Source organism: Lonchura striata, chromosome 27 (assembly GCF_050655825.1).
Source record: "Lonchura striata isolate lonStrDom1 chromosome 27, ASM5065582v1, whole genome shotgun sequence".
NCBI classification, from domain to species: domain Eukaryota; kingdom Metazoa; phylum Chordata; class Aves; order Passeriformes; family Estrildidae; genus Lonchura; species Lonchura striata.
Window position 1 is genome coordinate 815,798 of NC_140729.1, and position 18,700 is coordinate 834,497.

Here is an 18,700-nt window from a genome sequence, read left to right on the forward strand (position 1 = left end):
CTGTCCCCCAGCACTCGGGGCCGGGCTCGGTTCCGGAGCTTTATTTGGTTCCAAACGGGGCAGCCCCGCGCACACCGGGCCGAGGGGGGGTCCCGGGGGGGTCCCGGGGGTCCCGTCCCCGCTGCAGAGGGCGCAGCTGGGGACGGGGCTGGCAGCTCGGTGTCCCCGGGCTGTGTCCCCAGAGCCGCGGGGCTCGGGACCCCCTGCCCGGGCTGAGGGGGGGTCCCTGGGGCGGGCGAGGCTGAGCACCAACCGGGAGAACCGCTGGGTTTGGGGGGAAGGAGTGAGAGTGAACCGGGAACAGAGCGGAAACCCCCACTCGGTCCGGGGGTCCCTGGGGAAAGAGAGGCTGAGGATGATCTGGGACACGAGTGGGGACCCCCTACTCAACCTCGGGGGTCCCTGGGGTAAAAGGAGTGTGAGAAAGAACTTCAACAGAGTAGACACCCCCTGGTCAGTGTGGGGGTCCCTGGGACTGGTGGGGATGAACCGGGAGCAGATCCCCCCTCCCCTCATGGGGGGCGGTCTAGGGAGTCTCCCGGAGCCGCCGAAGGATGAGGATGAACTGGGACAGGAGTGGGGACCCCTACTCAGTTTCGGGGGTCCCTGGGGCAACAGGAGCGTGAGAATGAACTACTAACAGAGCAGGCGCCCCCCGGTCAGCGTGGGGGTCCCTGTGCTGCGATGCACCGGGAGCAGATCCCCCCTCCCCGGTCCAGAGGGGGGTCTAGGGGGTCGCCCGCAGCCGCCGCAGGATGAGGATGAGCTGGGGCACGAGGGAGCCCACCAGCACGGGCCCCAGGGCGTAGCGGGCGCCCACGCTCAGGTACCAGAGCGCCGTGTCCTCGCTCTTGGGCAGCTTGTGCAGCACGTCCAGGGCCAGCAGCCCCAGCGCGGCGCTGCCCAGCGGCGGCTCCAGCGCCCGCAGCTCCTCGGCGGCGCGGCGGCTCAGCGGGCGCCGGGCGGCCAGCGCCAGCCCCAGCGCGCTGCCGCTCGCCCGGCACAGCGAGGCCCAGGGCCGCGTCTCGGGCCGCAGCCAGCCCGGCTCCGAGCACCGCGAGCTGGCCCGGCCGAGCGACCTGCGGGGCAGCGCGGGCATCGGCCTGGGGCAGCCCCCCGCCCGAGCCGGCCCCTGCTAAGCCCGGACACGCTCCTGGAAGCAGAGCCCCGGGGATGCTCCCTGGGTACCCCTCCCCGGTGGGCACATGAGACCCCCGAAGGATGATCGCTGTGGCAGCCCTGTGCCCTGTGAGACCCCTGTCCCTTGTGAGACCCTTTTTCCCCTGTGACACCCCTGTCCCCCGGGACCCCCCCGTCCCCTGTGAGACCCCTTTTCCCCCGGGACCCCCTGGGACCCCCTGTCCCCTGTGAGACCTCTGTTCCCTGTGAGACCCCTTTTCCCCTGTGACACCCCTGTCCCCTGTGAGACCTGTCCCCCTGTGAGACCCCTTTTCCCCTGTGACACCCCTGTCCCCCCATGACACCCCTGTCCCCTGTGAGACCCCTGTCCCCTGTGACACCCTTTTCCCCTGTGAGACCCCTTTTCCCCCGTGACACCCCTGTCCCCTGTGAGACCTGTCCCCCTGTGAGACCCCTGTCCCCTGTGACACCCCTGTCCCCTGTGAGACCCCTGTCCCCTGTGACACCCTTTTCCCCTGTGAGACCCCTTTTCCCCTGTGAGACCCTTTTCCCCCGTGACACCCCTGTCCCCTGTGAGACCCCTTTTCCCCTGTGACACCCCTGTCCCCCCGTGACACCCCTGTCCCCTGTCAGACCCCTGTCCCCTGTGACACCCCTGTCCCCTGTGGCAGCCCAGTCCCCCTGTGAGACCCCTGTCCCCCGTGACACCACTGTCCCCCGGGACCCCCCTGTCCCCTGTGAGACCCTTTTCCCCTGTGAGACCCCTTTTCCCCCGTGACACCCCTGTCCCCTGTGAGACCCCTGTCACCCGGGACCCCCCTGCCCCCCGTCCCCCGGCTCTCACCAGTCCAGGTCCAGCCCCGCGGCCGTGGCCAGCCCGTGCAGGGCCAGCGCGCCCAGGAGCAGCCCCAGAGCCGTCAGCAGGAAGAAGCGGCACTTGAGGAAGTTGGGGGGCCAGCGCTGCAGCCCCCAGCCCAGAGCCATCCCTGGCGGGGGCACAGGCGGGGTCGGCACTGGGACGGACCGGGAGGGGGCCCGGGGAAAGGCTGCGGCGCCCCCCTCACCTGCCAGGGAGCCGGTGACCACCTGATGGGGGAAGTGGGCCAGCACGAAGATGCGGGAGAGCCCCATGGCCACCAGCAGGACGATGTAGGCAAGGAACGGGGTCAGCCTCAGCAGCCGGCTGGGAGGGAACGGGAGGAAAGCACGGCTGAACGGGGCAACTAAAACTGCTGGGGGGCTTCAGGGGCTCTCCCGGCCCCTTCCCGAGCTGCCAGAGAAGGGATGTGTCCCCTGGAGCGGCTCTGCAGCGAGGGAAGGGATCCACATCACCCTCCACGGGCGCTGGGGTCCCACATCCACCCCCTCTTCCACTCTGGAAGCTCCCAAGGGACGGTGTCTCCATCCCGGGACTCGTCCTGCCTCTCCCCCTGGTTCTGCCCCACATCCCCAGCGCTGCCCCTGCCCGTGCCGGACTCACCTCCGGGTGCACCGGGACACCTCCTCGCTCAGGGCGGTGACAACCGGCCACAGGGCCGCCGCCAGGATCATGCAGTGCCCCGAGGGGCTCCCTGGGGACGAAGCACAGGAGAGGCGCACTGCCGAGCCCAGCCCTTCCCCGCCGCTCAGAACGGCTCCTCCCGCCGGGACGGGGCTCCCGGGGCTCCTCCCGGGGCTGCCGAGCCGGGACTCACCTGGGCCCGTCTCGCAGGTGACCGGGAACTGGCGCAGCGGGAGCTGCTCCCGGCTGGAGAGCCCCGACTCGTGGATCCACCAGTACGGGCGCTCCCCGAACAGGAACCTGCGGCAGGGACAGCGCGGGGCTGGGAAAGCCCAGAGAGCCGGGCCGGGATCCTGCAGGGTCCCTGCAGCCCGAGCTGGGATCCAGGAGAGCAGGATCCCAGCAGGATCCCTGCAGCTCATCCTGAATGATCCGGGAGAGCAGGATCCTGCAGGATCCCTGCAGCCCATCCTGAATGATCCAGGAGAGCAGGATCCTGCAGGGTCCCTGCAGCCCAAGCTGGGATCCAGGAGAGCAGGATCCTGCAGGATCCCTGCAGCTCATCCTGAATGATCCGGGAGAGCAGGATCCTGCAGGATCCCTGCAGCCCATCCTGAATGATCCAGGAGAGCAGGATCCTGCAGGATCCCTGCAGCTCATCCTGAATGATCCAGGAGAGCAGGATCCTGCAGGGTCCCTGCAGCCCATCCTGAATGATCCAGGACAGCAGGATCCTGCAGGGTCCCTGCAGCCCGAGCTGGGATCCAGGAGAGCAGGATCCTGCAGGGTCCCTGCAGCCCGAGCTGGGATCCAGGACAGCAGGATCCCTGCAAGGTCCCTGCAGCCCGAGCTGGGATCCAGGAGAGCAGGATCCCTGCAGGATCCCTGCAGCCCATCCTGAATGATCCAGGAGAGCAGGATCCTGCAGGATCCCTGCAGCTCATCCTGAATGATCCAGGACAGCAGGATCCTGCAGGGTCCCTGCAGCCCGAGCTGGGATCCAGGAGAGCAGGATCCCTGCAGGGTCCCTGCAGCTCATCCTGAATGATCCAGGACAGCAGGATCCTGCAGGGTCCCTGCAGCCCGAGCTGGGATCCAGGACAGCAGGATCCCTGCAAGGTCCCTGCAGCCCGAGCTGGGATCCAGGAGAGCAGGATCCTGCAGGATCCCTGCAGCTCATCCCAGCAGGATCCCTGCAGCCCATCCCAGGACAATCCCATCTCCAGGATGAAGCCACAGAGGATCAGGATCGTTTGCCAGCCCCGATGCCCCCTGAGCTTTCCTCTGCCCGGAATTGCTGGCGGCTGCTCAGGGTGGCTGGGGTGACCCTGCGGAATGCCCCAAGCTGGGAGTCTGTGCCCCAAAATCCCCAGGCAGGCAGGGAGTCAATGTGTGTGCCCAAACCCCCCAGGCTGGGGTCAGTCTGTGCCCGGGCTGGGGTCAGTCTGTGCCCAAACTGGGGGTCAGTCTGTGCCCGGGCTGGGGTCAGTCTGTGCCCAAACTGGGGGTCAGTCTGTGCCCGGGTTGGGGTCAGTCTGTGCCCAAACCCCACAGGCTGGGGTCAGTCTGTGCCCAAACTGGGGGTCAGTCTGTGCCTGGGTTGGGGTCAGTCTGTGCCCGGGCTGGGGTCAGTCTGTGCCCAAACTGGGGGTCAGTCTGTGCCCGGGCTGGGGTCAGTCTGTGCCCGAGCCCCCGGCAGGGTGCGGGGAGCCCCCCGTGTGCCCCTCACCACTTGAGCACCACGTTGAGCCACTCGGCCAGCAGGGCGATCCAGAGCAGCAGCGGTGGCACGTGCTTGCCCAGCGCGCGCGCCAGCGGGAAGAACACGGTGTAGACGGATTTGGGATCCAGCTGGGACGTCAGGAACAGCCAGAAGCGCTCCAGCCAGGCCGGCCCGGCCTGCAGGGCCACGGCGGCGCGGATCCCCGCCTCGTGCAGGGCCTCCATGGCACCGGGCTGGGCACAGCAGGGACGGGTCAGCCCGGGCACCGACCCCGGGAGTGCCCTGGGGATGGGCTGGGAGGGGGTGGATCCCCGGGGATCCCGTGGGGATGGGGATGGATCCCCATGAATCCCTTGGGAACGGGGATGGATCCCCGGGAATCCCTTGGGGACGGGGATGGATCCCTGGGAATCCCTTGGGGATGGGCTGGGAGGGGATGGATCCCTGGGAATCCTGTGGGGATGGGGATGGATCCTTGGGAATCCCGTGGGGATGGAATGGGGATGGAGGGATGGATCCCTGGGAATCCCTTGGGAACGGGGGTGGGATCCCTGGGAATCCCGTAGGGATGGGGATGGATCCCTGGGAATCCCATGGAGACGGGGACGGATCCCTGGGAATCTCATGGGGATGCCGTGGGAGGGGATGGATCCCAGGGGTGCCTTGGCACTGAGGGGAATGGATCCCCATGGACCCCAGGGGTGCCTTGGCACTGGCTCAGGCACTCACTGACCACCTGAAGCTTGCCCAGAAACGGGTGCCCAGCCCCTGCCCGGGGGCAGGACACGCCTCTGCTGGCTCTGGGATGGGGCCGGGGCAGCATCCCAGGGATTGCTGTGGGATTTGCTGTAGCAGCCCAGATGCTCCAAAGAGCCACCACCGCCCTGGGGCCTTCCCTGGAGACCTCCTGGGGCTCCTGTGGGCGTTCTGCAGAAGGCCTGGGGAGTCCCTGGAGCCTCCCTTGTTATTCCTTGGGGTTTCCCTGTCCTGTGGTTATCCTGCGGAACGCCTGGGCTCTCCCTGGAGCCTCCCTTGCTATTCCCTGAGGATTCCCTGGGCTCTCCCTGCAGCGGCTCCTGAGCATCCCTGGGCATCCCTGAACATCCCTGGGCATCCCTGAGCATCCCTGAACATCCCTGGGCATCCCTGAACATCCCTGGGCATCCCTGACCATCTCTGAGCATCCCTGAACATCCCTGAGCATCCCTGGGCTCCCTCTGGGCTCCCTCTGGGCCTGCCTGGGCTCTCAGGCCCGAGGCCTCCCTAGGCTCTCCCTACACCAAGACCCCCGGTCTCCCCGTCCCCACCGGCGGGCTCTGCGGCCCCTGCGCCTCCCGGAGGCGCTGCCCAGCCCCGGTACCGGCGGGCGGTACCTGAGGGGCGGATTCCATCCCGGCCGCCCCTCAGCGCTCCCTCCCGCCGCTCTCACCGCCCTCTTCCGCCTACACTTCCCAGCACCGCCCGCGCGGCGCCGCGCTACGGCGGGGCGGGAGGGCCAAACCTCGCCCGGGTGCGCGTGGGGGGGGCGGGCCCGGCCAATCAGCGCGCGGGGCGGAGCAGATCGGCGGGGCGGAGCGCCAATCCCCGCCCTCGCTGGCGCCTGGCCCCGCCCCCGCCGCGCCTGGCCGAGGCGAGCGGAGCCGCGGGCGCTGCGGGCGGACAAGATGGCGGCGCCGGGCGAGTACTTCAGCGTGGGCAGCCAGGTGTCCTGCCGCACCTGCCAGGAGCAGCGCCTCCAGGGCGAGGTCGTCGCCTTCGACTACCCCAGCAAGATGCTGGCGCTCAGTATCCACCCGCCCGCGCCTCGCCGCCGCTGCTCCCGGCCCCGGCGCGGCCCGCTCGGGCCTCTGCGGCCCGCCCGATGGGGGGGGGGGGGGCGTGAGGGAGGGAGGGGAAAGGGGGCGAAGGAGGGGAAGGGCTGCGAGGGGATGGAGGTGGGCGGCGACAGGGAGGGGTTTGAGGGGCAGCGGGGAGACCCCCGAGGGGTGGGGGGAGTGGGGAGCCCGGCAGGGAGGTTTTGGGGGGAGCGGGGAGGTTTGTTCTGGGGGGATTGGGGAGCCTGGGTTAGGGGGGAATGTGGGGATTGGGAGCCCGTTTTGGGGTGAGTGGGGGCCCTGTATTGTAAAGAGCTTAGGGGGGAGTGGGGAGCCCGGCACGGAGGTTTTGGGGGGATTGGGAGCCCGTTTTGGGGTGAATGGGGGTCCTGGATTATAAAGAGCTTAGGGGATCCCGTATTCTAAAGGGTTGGGGGAGTGGGGAGTCCGGCAGGGAGGTTTTGGGGGGATTGGGGAGCCTGGGTTAGAGAGGAACGGGGGGATTGGGAGCCCGTTTTGGGGTGAATGGGGGTCCTGGATTATAAAGAGCTTAGGGAATCCTGTATTCTAAAGGGTTGGGGGGAGTTGGGAGCCTGGCAGGGAGGTTTTGGGGGGAGCGGAGAGGTTTGTTTTGGGGGGATTGGGAGCCCATTCTGGGGTGAATGGGGGTCCTGGATTATAAAGAGCTTAGGGGGGAGTGGGGAGCCCGGCACGGAGGTTTTGGGGGGATTGGGGAGCCTGGGTTAGGGGGGAATGGGGGGATTTGGAGCCCGTTTTGGGGTGAATGAGGGTCCTGGATTATAAAGGGATGGGAGCAGTGGGGAGCCCTGTACTGGCTTGAAGGGGGGCACAGGAGCACCCAGTTTTGGGGAGGATGGGGCGGACTGTGCCGTCCTGGAGGGTTTTTTTTGGGGGGGCAGCGAGGAACCCTGTAGTGGGGTGAGTGGGGGTGTGGCATTCACTGTGGGGGGCTGGGAGCGCTGGATTGGGGTGAGTGGGGGCAGTGGGGGGGTCCCGGCCTCCCCAGTAGGAATAGACGTGGATCTGGTTTTGTTTGGAGCCTGCAAGGAACGGGGAAAGGCTTCGGGAAGCACTGGGGGGCCCCGGGTGGGGGGAAAGCTCAGCTCAGGGCTGGTGCTGGGGTTTGGGGGCACAGGGTTGGGTTTGGGGCACAGGGGTGGGTTTGGAGCACAGGTGTGGGTTGGGGGCACAGGGGTGGGTTTGGGGGCACTGGGGTGGGTTTGGGGGCACAGGGTTGGGTTTGGGGACACAGGGGTGGGTTTGGGGGCACAGGGTTGGGTTTGGGGCACCGGGGTGGGTTTGGAGCACAGGTGTGGGCTGGGGGCACAGGGGTGGGTTTGGGGGCACTGGGGTGGGTTTGGGGGCACTGGGGTGGGTTGGGGGGCACAGGGTTGGGTTTGGGACACAGGGGTGGGTTTGGGGGCACAGGGTTGGGTTTGGGGGCACCAGGGTGGGTTTGGGGCACAGGGGTGGGTTTGGGGACACAGGGGTGGCTTCTGCAGGGACTGGGGGGCTGGGAGAGGCTTTTGTGGCCTGGGCTGTGGGAAGCACGACAGGAGAAGGGCCCCTGGGTGCCTGGGATGTGGCTGGAGCCAGGGCAGCTGCCGGGTCCCACTGGAGGAAAGTCCCAGCAGGTCTCACAGGTTGCTCAGCGCTGCCTGTCGGCCCCAGGGGGGCTGGGCCCTTCCCAAAATCCAGCTCTTCTTCCACAGCTGGATGGAATTCCCTGGCTTCCTGCTCACTGAGCGGCGATTTTGGGGGGGCTCCACCTTGTGCTCAGGGGGCTGGGAGAGGAGCAGGGCCTTCCACGGGGATCTCTTCCAGGAGATGGTGCTGGCATGGAAGAGGTTCTCCATGCTGTGCTTCCTCCATCCATCATCCATCCATCCATCCATCATCCATCCATCCATCATCCATCCATCTTCCATCCATCCATCATCCATCCATCCATCATCCATCATCTATCCATCATCCATCATCCATCCATCCATCCATCCATCCATCATCCATCCATCTTCCATCCATCCATCATCCATCCATCCATCCATCATCCATCCATCCATCCATCATCCATCCATCTTCCATCCATCCATCATCCATCCATCCATCCATCATCCATCCATCCATCATCCATCCATCTTCCATCCATCCATCCATCATCCATCCATCATCCATCCATCATCCATCCATCTTCCATCCATCCATCATCCATCCATCCATCATCCATCCATCATCCATCATCCATCCCTCCATCCATCCATCATCCATCCATCCATCCATCCATCCATCATCCATCCATCCATCCATCATCCATCCATCATCCATCCATCATCCGTCCATCCATCATCCATCCATCCATCCATCCATCCATCATCCATCCATCCATCATCCATCCATCCATCCATCCATCCATCCATCCATCCATCTATCCATCCATCCGTCCCTCCACCCTCCCGGGAGCAGAGGAATTGTGCAGGAATTCTCTCCACTCTGGAAGGGGTGGTGTTTTTTTGGGGGTGCTGTCTCATTCCCAACAGCAGCTCCAACCACCCACCTCATGCATCCCTCTGCTGGGAATTCCTCCCAGAGCAGGGAATGCTCCCCGGGACCTTCTGCCTGTGGGAAGGAGAGAGTTCTGGTGGAAAAAGAGCAAATTTGGGGGAGCTGGTTCAGTGGTGGTGGTGCAGCAGGGCAGGGGAGCTCAGTCCGGAGCTGGGATGGGCTGGGATCAACACCAAACGTGGGATCACTGATGGTCCCTGGCAGGGCAGGGGAGCAGGGAGCTCCCCCAAAGCCGCCCTGCTCCTGCTGTGCTCCGGGCGGTTCCCAGCTCCCCAAACCTCTCTCTGTGCTCCGGGCCGTTCCTCCGGGCTGTTCCCAGCTTCCCAAACCTCTCTGGGTGCGTTTTCCTTGACCCCCCACTCCAGAATGCCCCTCGTCCAGCGGCAAGCCCAACCACGCAGACATCCTGCTCGTAAACCTACAGTACGTGTCAGAAGTGGAAATAATCAACGACCGCACGGAAACGCCTCCCCCGTTAGCCTCCCTCAACGTCAGCAAGGTGAGAGAGCCCCTCCAGCAGGGATCCCCCCTAGGAATCCTGCAGGGATCCCTCAAATCCAGCAGGGACCCCCCCCGAAATCCAGCAGGTATCCCCCCGAAATCCAGCAGGGATCCCCCCCAGGAATCCTGCAGGGATCCCCCCCAGGATTCCTGCAGAGATCCCCCCAAATCCTGCAGGGATCCCTCCAAATCCTGCAGGGATCCCCCCCAGGAATCCTGCAGGGATCCCCCAAATCCTGCAGGGATCCCCCCCAGAATCTTTCACGGATCCCCCCAGGACTCCTGCAGGGATCCCCCCCAGGAATCCTGCAGGGATCCCCCAAATCCTTCAGGGATCCCCCCAAATCCTGCAGGGATCCAGCAGGATTTGCCACTGGAGCAGCTTCCCAGCGTTCCCTCCTGGGGCTGGGGTTTGGTGATCTGGGGCTGGATTTCACCAGTTTGGCATCTGAATTTTGGCAGTCAGAGGCCTGGATTTGGTTGGGTTAAGGGTCCGGGCATTTGGCATTTGGGGTCTGGTTTTTGGGTGGTTTTGGAGCCCAGATTTTATGTCTCAATTTTTGGCATTTGGGGACTTGGATTTTGGTGTTTTTGGGGTCTAAGGTGATGTTTTGGGGCTTGCATTTTGAGGGGTTTGGAGCCTGGGTTTTGGTAGTCTGGTGGTGGTGTTTGGGGTCTGGATGATGCTGGTTTGGGTGTAGATTTTGGCATTTTGGGTAAAGCTGAACTCACAAAGGGGAGCTCACGGAATGCTGAGGAATGGCTTTTCATCCATCCTGGGACGGGATCACTGCTGGTTCCCAGGGAAGTGGAAGGATGGGAAGGGGACCCCGAGCCCTCGGTGCTGGGATGGATCCGGGGGGGACAGGGTGCTCAGCTGGCACCCACAGGGATTCCTCAGTGTGGGGAGCCCCCCGGAATTCCAGTGTGGGGAGCCCCTCAGGAATTCCAGTGTGGGGAGCCCCTCAGGAATTCCAGTGCTCACTTTGGGAGCCCCCCAGGAATTCCAGAGCTCACTTTGGGAGCCCCTCAGGAATTCCAGTGCTCACTTTGGGAGCCCCTCAGGAATTCCAGAGCTCACTTTGGGAGCCCCTCAGGATTTCCAGTGCTCACTCTGGGAGCCCCTCAAGAATTCAGAGCTCACTTTGGGAGCCCCCCAGGAATTCCAGAGCTCACTCTGGGAGCCCCCCAGGAATTCCAGCTCTCACTTTGGGAGCCCCCCAGGAATTCCAGTGCCCCCGTGGTTTGGTGTGTGGGGAACGAGGCTGCGGTGGGCTTGGCAGTTCCAGTGGCAGGGGGGCTGTTCTGTGGGGCTGCCCCACAGCCCCTTCCCCACGGCGGGCTGGGCTGGGACGTTGCTGGCCGGGACTGGTCGTACTGGGAGGAGGAGCTGTGGGCACTGGAACCCAGAGCGTTGGGGACTTTTGGGGACACCCACGGGGCTGGCCCTCTGCTCGGCACAGCCACCCGGGGCCATTCCAGGGGGATTTCGGAGGGACCCCCTGGATCTCCCCAGCCTGCTGGCACCCAAGTGGAATCAGGAGCCACCCTGGCCCCGGGGGACCCTGGCATGGCCCTGGTGGCCCTGGCATGAACCTTGGTGGCCCCCACGGTCCCTGAATTCCTCATTCAGCCCGAGGGAGCAGGGAGTGACTCATCCATTGACGAGGTGTGTGCAGGGAGCTGCTGGGAGTGCTGGGATCCAGGGGCTGGAGCCGAGTGCTGGGATCCAGGGGCTGGAGCTGAACCGTTTCCTCCTGGGAAAGGGGTACATTTCCTAATGGGAAAGGGGTGCATTTCCTAATGGGAAAGGGGTACATTTCCTAATGGGAAAGGGGTACATTTGCTAAAGGGAAAGGGGTGCATTTCCCACTGGGAAAGGGGTACATTTCCTAATGGGAAAGGGGTACATTTCCTGCTGGGAAAGGGGTGCATTTCCTGCTGGGAAAGGGGTGCATTTCCCGCTGGGAAAGGGGTGCATTTCCTAATGGGAAAGGGGTGCATTTCCTAATGGGAAAGGGGTGCATTTCCTAATGGGAAAGGGGTACATTTGCTAAAGGGAAAGGGGTGCATTTCCCACTGGGAAAGGGGTGCATTTCCTCCTGGGGAAAGGGGTGCATTTCCCTCTGGAAAGGGTGTGAGGTGCAGGGCAGCTCCCGTGGGACATGTGTCTGGTCTTGGAGGGAGCCATTCCCACCTGGGATGGGGTGGGGGCCGTGTGAGGGTGAGGAAGGCTCCTGGCCCTGCTGGGGCATCCCGGGAGCGCCCGGGGAGCGTCCCCGTGCTCCTGCAGCGCCTGCTCCCACCAGGAGCAGACTCGGGGTGCCCTTAGGGCACTGAAGTGTCCCCGCTCACAGGGAGCTGGGCTGTTCTGCCCTCAGAGGGGCTTTGGAAGGGGTGGAGCCCCCTCGGCCAGCAGCAGGAAGCCAGTCCAGCTCTGGGTGCGCTCCCAGCAATGAGGAGGCTCCAGCAGGAGGAAGAGGAGGGATGATGATGCTGCTGTGGCTCCTCCACTGCGGCAGCTCCAGCCAGGAAAAGGCGGCTGGTCCACGGCTGCTGCCTCCAGGCTCTGCTTCCTTCTCCTCCCACATCCACGGGATGCAGCACGGGGGATGCCAGGGTCGGGGTTTTCCAGCTCTATTCCAGCACCCTGTGTGTAATCACACCTCCCCACACACGGATGCGGCTCCCAGATAACCAATTCTGGTTGTTTTTTGGGAACAAACCAACTGCTGCAGGCTAAAGTTGCTCCTACTCCTGCGTGGAGAGTCTACTCCCAGCGTGTTGGGTGCTCCAGGCTCCTCTTCCCCTTCCCCATCCCCATCCCCAGTGAACTGAGTAGTGAAATGCCAGAATTTTTCCAGAAGAGGGGAAGGGGCAGGGGGGTGTGATGGCACCACCACCCCCAAATCTCTGTGAGGCCCCAGCAGCCGTGAGGGTGCTTCCAAAGGGGAATTGAGGCTGGAATCACAGGGGGCAGAGCCGTGTCCGGGGGTCCCCGTGTGTCCCCTCACTGCTGCCAGCCCAATTCCCTGTCCCTGTGCTTCCCCAGCTTGCCAACAAAGCACGGACGGAGAAGGAGGAGAAGATGAGCCAGGCGTATGCAATTAGTGCTGGTGTCTCTCTGGAGGGGCAGCAGCTCTTCCAGACCATCCATAAGACGTAAGTGCCCGCCTCGGGGTCCCCAGTGCCCACCTCGGGGTCCCCACGCTCCTTTTTGGGGTCCCCAGTGCTCACTTCAGGGTCCCCACACTCCTTTTTGGGGTCTCACAGCCTTTTTGAGGTCCCCATGCTACTTTTTGGGGTCCCAGTGTCCACCTCGGGGTCCCCACGCTCCTTTTTGGGGTCCCAGTTCCCACCTTAGGCTCCCCATGCTCCTTTTTGGGGTCCCGACACTCCTTTTTGGGGTCCCACAACCTTTTTGAGGTCCCCACGCTCCTTTCTGGGGTCCCAGTTCCCACCTCAGGGTCTCCACGCTCCTTTTTGGGGTCCCCACTCTCCTTTTTTGGGTTCCCACTGCCATTCCTGGTGCCCTGGGTTTGCCTTGGCAGGCTCGGGTGTGTCCTGGGTGGGATCCTCAGTGGGTGGGGGTCTCCCTGCCCTTCCTGCCCCATCCCACCCCCTGCCCTGCCCCGGTGGCCCGGGGGGCTGCGTGCCCCTCGGGGACGGTCCCTGACGCTGTCCCCCCTGGCTCCCCGCAGCATTAAGGACTGTAAATGGCAGGAGAAGAACATCGTGGTGATGGAGGAGGTGGTCATCGCCCCCCCGTACCAGGTGGAGAACTGCAAAGGCAAAGAGGGCAGCGCCCTGAGCCACGTACGCAAAATAGTGAGTGCGGGCTGGGCACGGGCTGGGCAGGGGGGCACTGCGTCCTGGGGACAGCCAGGAGCCCTCCCGGGGGTCCCCAGCCCCTCCTCGGGGTCTGCAGCCACTCCTTGGGGGTCCCCAGCCCCTCCTCGGGGTCTGCAGCCCCTCCTTGAGGGTCTCCAGCCCCTCCTCAGGGTCTCCAGCCCCTCCTCGGGGTCTCTAGCCACTTCTCAGGGGTCCCCAGACCCTCCTCGGCGGTCTGCAGCCCCTCCTTGAGGGTCTCCAGCCCCTCCTTGAGGGTCCCCAGCCCCTCCCGGGGGTCTGCAGCCCCTCCTTGAGGGTCTCCAGCCCCTCCTTGAGGGTCCCCAGCCCCTCCCGGGGGTCTGCAGCCACTCCTTGGGGTCTCCAGCCCCTTATCAGGGTCTCCAGCCCCTCCTCGGGGTCTGCAGCCCCTCCCGGGGGTCTCCAGCCCCTCCTCAGGGGTCTCCAGCCCCTCCTAAGGATCCCCCAGCCCCTCCTGGGGCTCCCCCAGCCCCTCCTGGAGATCCCCCAGCCCCTCCTTGAGGGTCTCCAGCCCCTCCTCATGGGTCTCCAGCCCCTCCTAAGGATCTCCCAGCCCCTCCTGGGGCTCCCCCAGCCCCTCCTGAGGCCCCCCAGCCCCTCTGGGGTCCCTCCCCTGACCCCCCGTGCCCCCTGCCCGCAGGTGGAGAAACACTTTCGGGACGTGGAGAGCCAGAAGGTCCTGCAGCGTTCACAAGCACAGCAGACACAGAAGGACACGTCCCTGTCATCCTGAGGCCACCTGGGGCCACCACCCACCCCGTGGCCCCGTCTCCGGGGGCACTTCAACTTTTATTTCCTTTTTTTTTTTTTTTCCCCCCTCTCTCTCTCTTTGGGGAATCTCAACCAATCCCGAACTTTAGAACTTTAAAACAAACGAGAAAAGAGAATAATTTAAAGCTCCTCATGCATTACTTGACTAACAGACTTTGTTTTTCTGCCATGGTTTCTCCTTCCAGCCAGTCAGACTCTGTTAATTTTATTTTTTGGCTTTTTTTTCCCTTTTTCCTCCCAATTCCTGCCTCCCTCTTCCCCAAAAACCCCTCCAGAAAATAAAGCTAACGAGCTGACTGTGGTGGCCGACCCGGGACCCTCACGACCAGCGTGGTCTCGTTTTAATTTTGTTTGCACAGGGCAAGGCTTGAATTAGTCTTATTTTTCTTATCTTTAAATATATATATAAATATATATTAAAATGTCCTTTAAATATTTGTCTGCATCCAGCAGGGTCATGGCAAAAAAAGCCTCCAACATCCCCTCGGGAGCAGCCAGAACCTGGATTTGGGTTTTCCCCCATTTCCTTTATGTTTTTAACTCTTTTTTTTGCCCTTTTTAATTTTAATTTCTTTTTTAATTTTAATTTTTATTTGTCACGATCCTCCTTCTCCCCGTTTTGTTTCCTTTCATTGTTTTGTTTTGTTTGGTTTTTTTTTTTTTGCTTTTAATTAAAAAAAAAGCAGATCAAAACTCCGAACAATTCAAGCCCTGCCCGTAGGAAAATTGAAGATTAAAAACAAAAAAAACTACTTAAAAAAAAAAAAAGGAAAAAAAAAAGGAAAAAATTTTTTAGTCTTGTTTAGCAAAAAAAAAAAAAAAAACCAATAAAAACCCGAAATTTTTTTAACCATCACCGGCGTCTGTGGGGGCTCAATGGGGGCGCGGAGGGGGCGTGGTCAATGAGTGGGCGTGGTTATTCAAAGCGTTATTGAGTGGGCGTGGTCACGAAGTGGGTGTGGCTATGCAAAGCGTTATTACGGAGTGGGCGTGGTTATTAAAAACGTCATTGGGTGGGCGTGGTCAGTGGATGGGCGTGGTTAACGAGTGGGTGCGGTCATTGAGTGGGCGTGGTCACTGGGTGGGCGTGGCCTACGAGATGGGTTTGGCTCCGTTGTGGGGCGTGGCTTCAGCGAGGGGGCGTGGCATTCCCCTGAGGGCCGCTTTGATTGACGTGCGCGCTTTCGGGGAGAAGCGGCGGCCCGTGGCGGGCGGGGGCGGCTCGGTGAGCGCGGCCGTACCGGAGCGGCGCCGTTCATGCGGGGCAGGAGCCGCCGTGGGCGCGGCGGGGCGCGGTTTGAGCTTAATGAGCGCGCCCCAATTAAAGGGGCGTGGCTGGCGGGAGGGGGGCGTGGCCCCGCGGCACTTCCGGCGGCGCGGCGATGGCGGCGGGCCGCGGCTGGCGGCGCCGGGCGCTGCGGCTGCTGACGGCGGGCGGCGGCGTCCTGCTCACCCGCTTCCCCTTCTGGCACTGCTTCAGCGGGCTGCTGCTCTGCGCCGAGCGCGCCGACCTGCGCCGGTGCGGCACCGGGAGCGCGGGCGGGGCTCGGGGCAGAGCCGCGGCCTGCGAGGGGCGGCGAGCCCCGAGTGTGCGGGTGCAGCAGCGGCTGCTGCGGGAGGCGGGGGAGGCCCGGTGCTGTGGGGCCTGGGGGGCAGGGGGGGCTGGGGCTGTGGGGTTTGGGGGGCTGGGGGATGGTCCTGGGGTCTGGGGATGCTCCTGCGGGGTTGGGGGTGGTGGTGGGGGGCTGGGGGGTTTGGGGAGCTAGGGGTGGTTTTGGGGGGTTGGGGGTGGTCCTGGGGGGCTGGGGGTGTTTCTGGGGAGCTGGGGATGGTCCTGAGGGGTTGAGGGTGGTCCTGGGAGGCTGGGGATGGCCCTGGGGGGTTGGGGGTTGTCCTGGGAGGCTGGGGATGGCCCTGGGGGGCTGGGGGTGTTTCTGGGGTCCTGGGGCTGTGGGGCCTGGGTGGCTGGGGGTGTTTCTGGGGAGCTGGGGATGGTCCTGAGGGGTTGAGGGTGGTCCTGGGGGTGCTCCTGCGGGGTTCGGGGTTGTCCTGGGGGGCTGGGGGTGGCCCTGGAGGGTTGGGGGTGGTCCTGGGGGGATGGGGGTGGCCCTGGAGGGTTGGGGCTGGGGAGGTTGGGGGTGGTTTTGGGGGACTGGGGCTGTGGGGCAGCTGGGGGGCTCCTGGGTGAGTGTGGGGCTGCTCGGGACCCTCGGTGGGGACAGGGCAGGGACCCTCGGTGGGGCTGGGGCAGGTGGAGTGTGAGGTGGGGCTCGGAGCTGCTGCCTGAGGATGAGGGGAGACCCCGGCAGTGTTGGGGTCCAGAGGAGGATTTGGGGTCTGGGGGAGGGGACAGAGCAGCAGAGGGGGCCTGTGGGGCCCAGAAGAATCCATGGGGGTCTAGAGGGGCCCAGAGGGGCTCTGTGGGGCAGGGCCAGGCCCGCAGTCCCCATTAACCCTTCGGAGGCCGCGGGGCTCCGGCCGGGCGCGGGGTGCCGTAGCCGCCGCGCCGCCCCCGCAGGAAGCCGGACATCCCGGTGCCCTACCTGTACGTGGACATGGGCGCGGCCGTGCTCTGCGCCAGCTTCATGTCCTTCGGCGTCAAGCGGCGCTGGTTCGCCCTGGGCGCCGCGCTGCAGCTCGCCCTGGCCACCTACGCCAGCCACGTCGGCGGCCACGCGCACTACGGAGACTGGCTCAAGGTCAGACCTGTCCTCCATCCATCCATCATCCATCCATCCATCCATCCATCATCCATCCATCCATCCATCCATCCATCCATCCACCCATCATCCATCCATCATCCATCATCCATCCATCATCCATCCATCATCCATCCTCCATCCATCCACCCATCATCCATCCATCCATCCATCATCCATCCATCCATCCATCCATCATCCATCATCCATCCATCTCTATCCATCCATCCATCATCCATCATCCATCCATCATCCATCCATCCATCCATCATCCATCCATCATCCATCATCCATCCATCATCCATCATCCATCCATCCATCCACCCATCATCCATCCATCATCCATCATCCATCCATCATCCATCCATCATCCATTCACCCATCATCCATCCATCATCCATCCATCCATCCATCCACCCATCATCCATCCATCATCCATCCATCCATCCATCATCCATCCATCATCCATCATCCATCCATCATCCATCCATCCATCATCCATCCATCCACCCATCATCCATCCATCATCCATCCATCCACCCATCATCCACCCATCATCCATCCATCCACCCATCATCCATCCATCATCCATCCATCCGTCCATCACCCCTGTGGCCACGGTGTACCTTTGGCCCGTTCCTGTCCCCGTGCCCGTTCCCGATTCCGGTTCCCCGCAGGTGCGGATGTACTCGCGCACCGTGGCCGTCATCGGCGGCTTCCTGATCCTGGCCAGCGGCGCCGGCGAGCTCTACCGGCAGCGGCCCCGCAGCCGCTCCCTGCAGGCCACCGGGCAGGTGCTGCTGGGCATCTACCTCATCTGCCAGGTGACCACGGGGACAGGGGACAGTGGGGATACCTGGGGACGGTGGGGACAGCTGGGGACACCTCTGTGCTGCTGTGCTGCGGGCTGGGGACACATTTCCCTGTGGGAGGAACCTTGGGACAGTGCTCACAGTGCTCCAGATTGTCCCTGCTGGGAGCCCCAGGGTGGTGGCACCGGTGCCACCGAGCCCACACTGTCACTGAGCCTCAGGAATAGTGTCACCGGTGCCACCAAGGCCACACTGTCACTGAGCCTCAGGGGGTGGCACCAGTGGCACCAAGGCCATACTGTCACTGAGCCTCAGGAATAGTGTCACCAGTGCCACCAAGGCCACACTGTCACTGAGCCTCAGGTGGTGGCACCAGGGTCACCAAGCCCATGCTGTGACCGAGCCTCAGGTGGTGTCACCAGTGCCACCAAGGCCATACTGTCACTGAGCCTCAGGTTCAGGTTGCTGTCACAAGTGCCACTGCCCACGCTGTCACCAAGCCTCAGGGTGGTGGCTCCAGTGCCACTCAGCTTCAGGGTGGTGTCACCAGTGCCACCAAGGCCACGCCATCCCCAGGGCAGAAGCCTTGGCCAGCAGTTGTCCTCGGGGGGGTGGTTCCCAGTGCCACCACCGCCACCACAACCCCGTCCGGTGCCACCCCCCGGGCACGGCCGCACCGCCGCCGTCCCCAGAGCGTCCCCGCTGTCCCCCCCCCAGGCCTACTCGCTGCAGCACAGCCCCGAGGACCGCCTGGCCTACCTGGAGCGGCTTCTTGGAGGTGAGGTGGCCCTGCAGCTGCTCTTCCTGCTCTACGGGCTGCTGGCGCTGGCCTTCCTGTCGGGCTGCTACGTGCGGGCGGCGGCGCAGGTGCTGGCCGTGCTGCTGCCGCCCGCCATCCTGCTGGTGGACGGCAACCTGGCCTACTGGCACGCCCTGCGCCGCGTCGAGTTCTGGAACCAGATGAAGCTCATCGGCCACAACGTCGGCATCTTCGGCGCCGCCGTCATCCTGGCCACCGACGGCTGAGGGGTTCTTGGGCAGCGCCGCTATTTATTCCTTGAAGGGTTCTTTTGTTTTGGTTTTTTTTTGGTGCTGTTTGTAAATATTTGATAATTCTGGTGGGGGGTGGCGGCCACTGTGTGGCCAGGGCCCGTCTCCCTGCTGAGGGGTGTCACTGCTTCCCCCCCCACCCCACCAAAAAAATGTATTTTTACCGATGTGGTGAGAAATCTTTAACGTCTCACCCCAGGCTCGGGGCACCAGGGTGAGGGGCTGCAGCTTTTGGG

At 63.7% G+C, this 18,700-nt stretch overlaps 3 protein-coding genes across 4 annotated transcripts; 2 read left to right on the forward strand and 1 right to left on the reverse strand.

Annotated features, from left to right (window-relative positions):
• Nucleotides 1-26: 26 nt before the first annotated feature.
• G6PC3 (glucose-6-phosphatase catalytic subunit 3) lies at nucleotides 27-5,841 on the reverse strand. Of its 2 annotated transcripts, none has more exons than XM_085561708.1 (7): nucleotides 5,794-5,841; nucleotides 4,371-4,597; nucleotides 2,835-2,941; nucleotides 2,621-2,711; nucleotides 2,205-2,323; nucleotides 1,985-2,126; nucleotides 27-1,079 (listed from the first exon to the last, which is right to left on the reverse strand). In XM_085561708.1, exons 2-7 carry the CDS (start codon nucleotides 4,586-4,588, stop codon nucleotides 728-730), a joined length of 1,029 nt encoding a protein of 342 aa, XP_085417834.1. In that variant the 5' UTR covers nucleotides 4,589-4,597; nucleotides 5,794-5,841; the 3' UTR covers nucleotides 27-727. The 2 variants fall into 2 exon arrangements, with proteins under 2 accessions (XP_085417834.1, XP_077644499.1); XM_077788373.2 differs by having other exon boundaries at nucleotides 5,738-5,840.
• A 150-nt stretch (nucleotides 5,842-5,991) lies between these two features.
• LSM12 (LSM12 homolog) lies at nucleotides 5,992-14,228 on the forward strand. Its single transcript, XM_077788378.2, has 5 exons — nucleotides 5,992-6,149; nucleotides 9,127-9,260; nucleotides 12,315-12,424; nucleotides 12,964-13,090; nucleotides 13,773-14,228. Exons 1-5 carry the CDS (start codon nucleotides 6,029-6,031, stop codon nucleotides 13,863-13,865), a joined length of 585 nt encoding a protein of 194 aa, XP_077644504.1. The 5' UTR covers nucleotides 5,992-6,028; the 3' UTR covers nucleotides 13,866-14,228.
• Nucleotides 14,229-15,262: 1,034 nt separating this feature from the next.
• TMEM101 (transmembrane protein 101) lies at nucleotides 15,263-18,631 on the forward strand. The gene is made up of 4 exons (XM_077788376.2): nucleotides 15,263-15,422; nucleotides 16,422-16,602; nucleotides 17,280-17,426; nucleotides 18,132-18,631. Exons 1-4 carry the CDS (start codon nucleotides 15,286-15,288, stop codon nucleotides 18,438-18,440), a joined length of 774 nt encoding a protein of 257 aa, XP_077644502.2. The 5' UTR covers nucleotides 15,263-15,285; the 3' UTR covers nucleotides 18,441-18,631.
• Nucleotides 18,632-18,700: the final 69 nt, after the last annotated feature.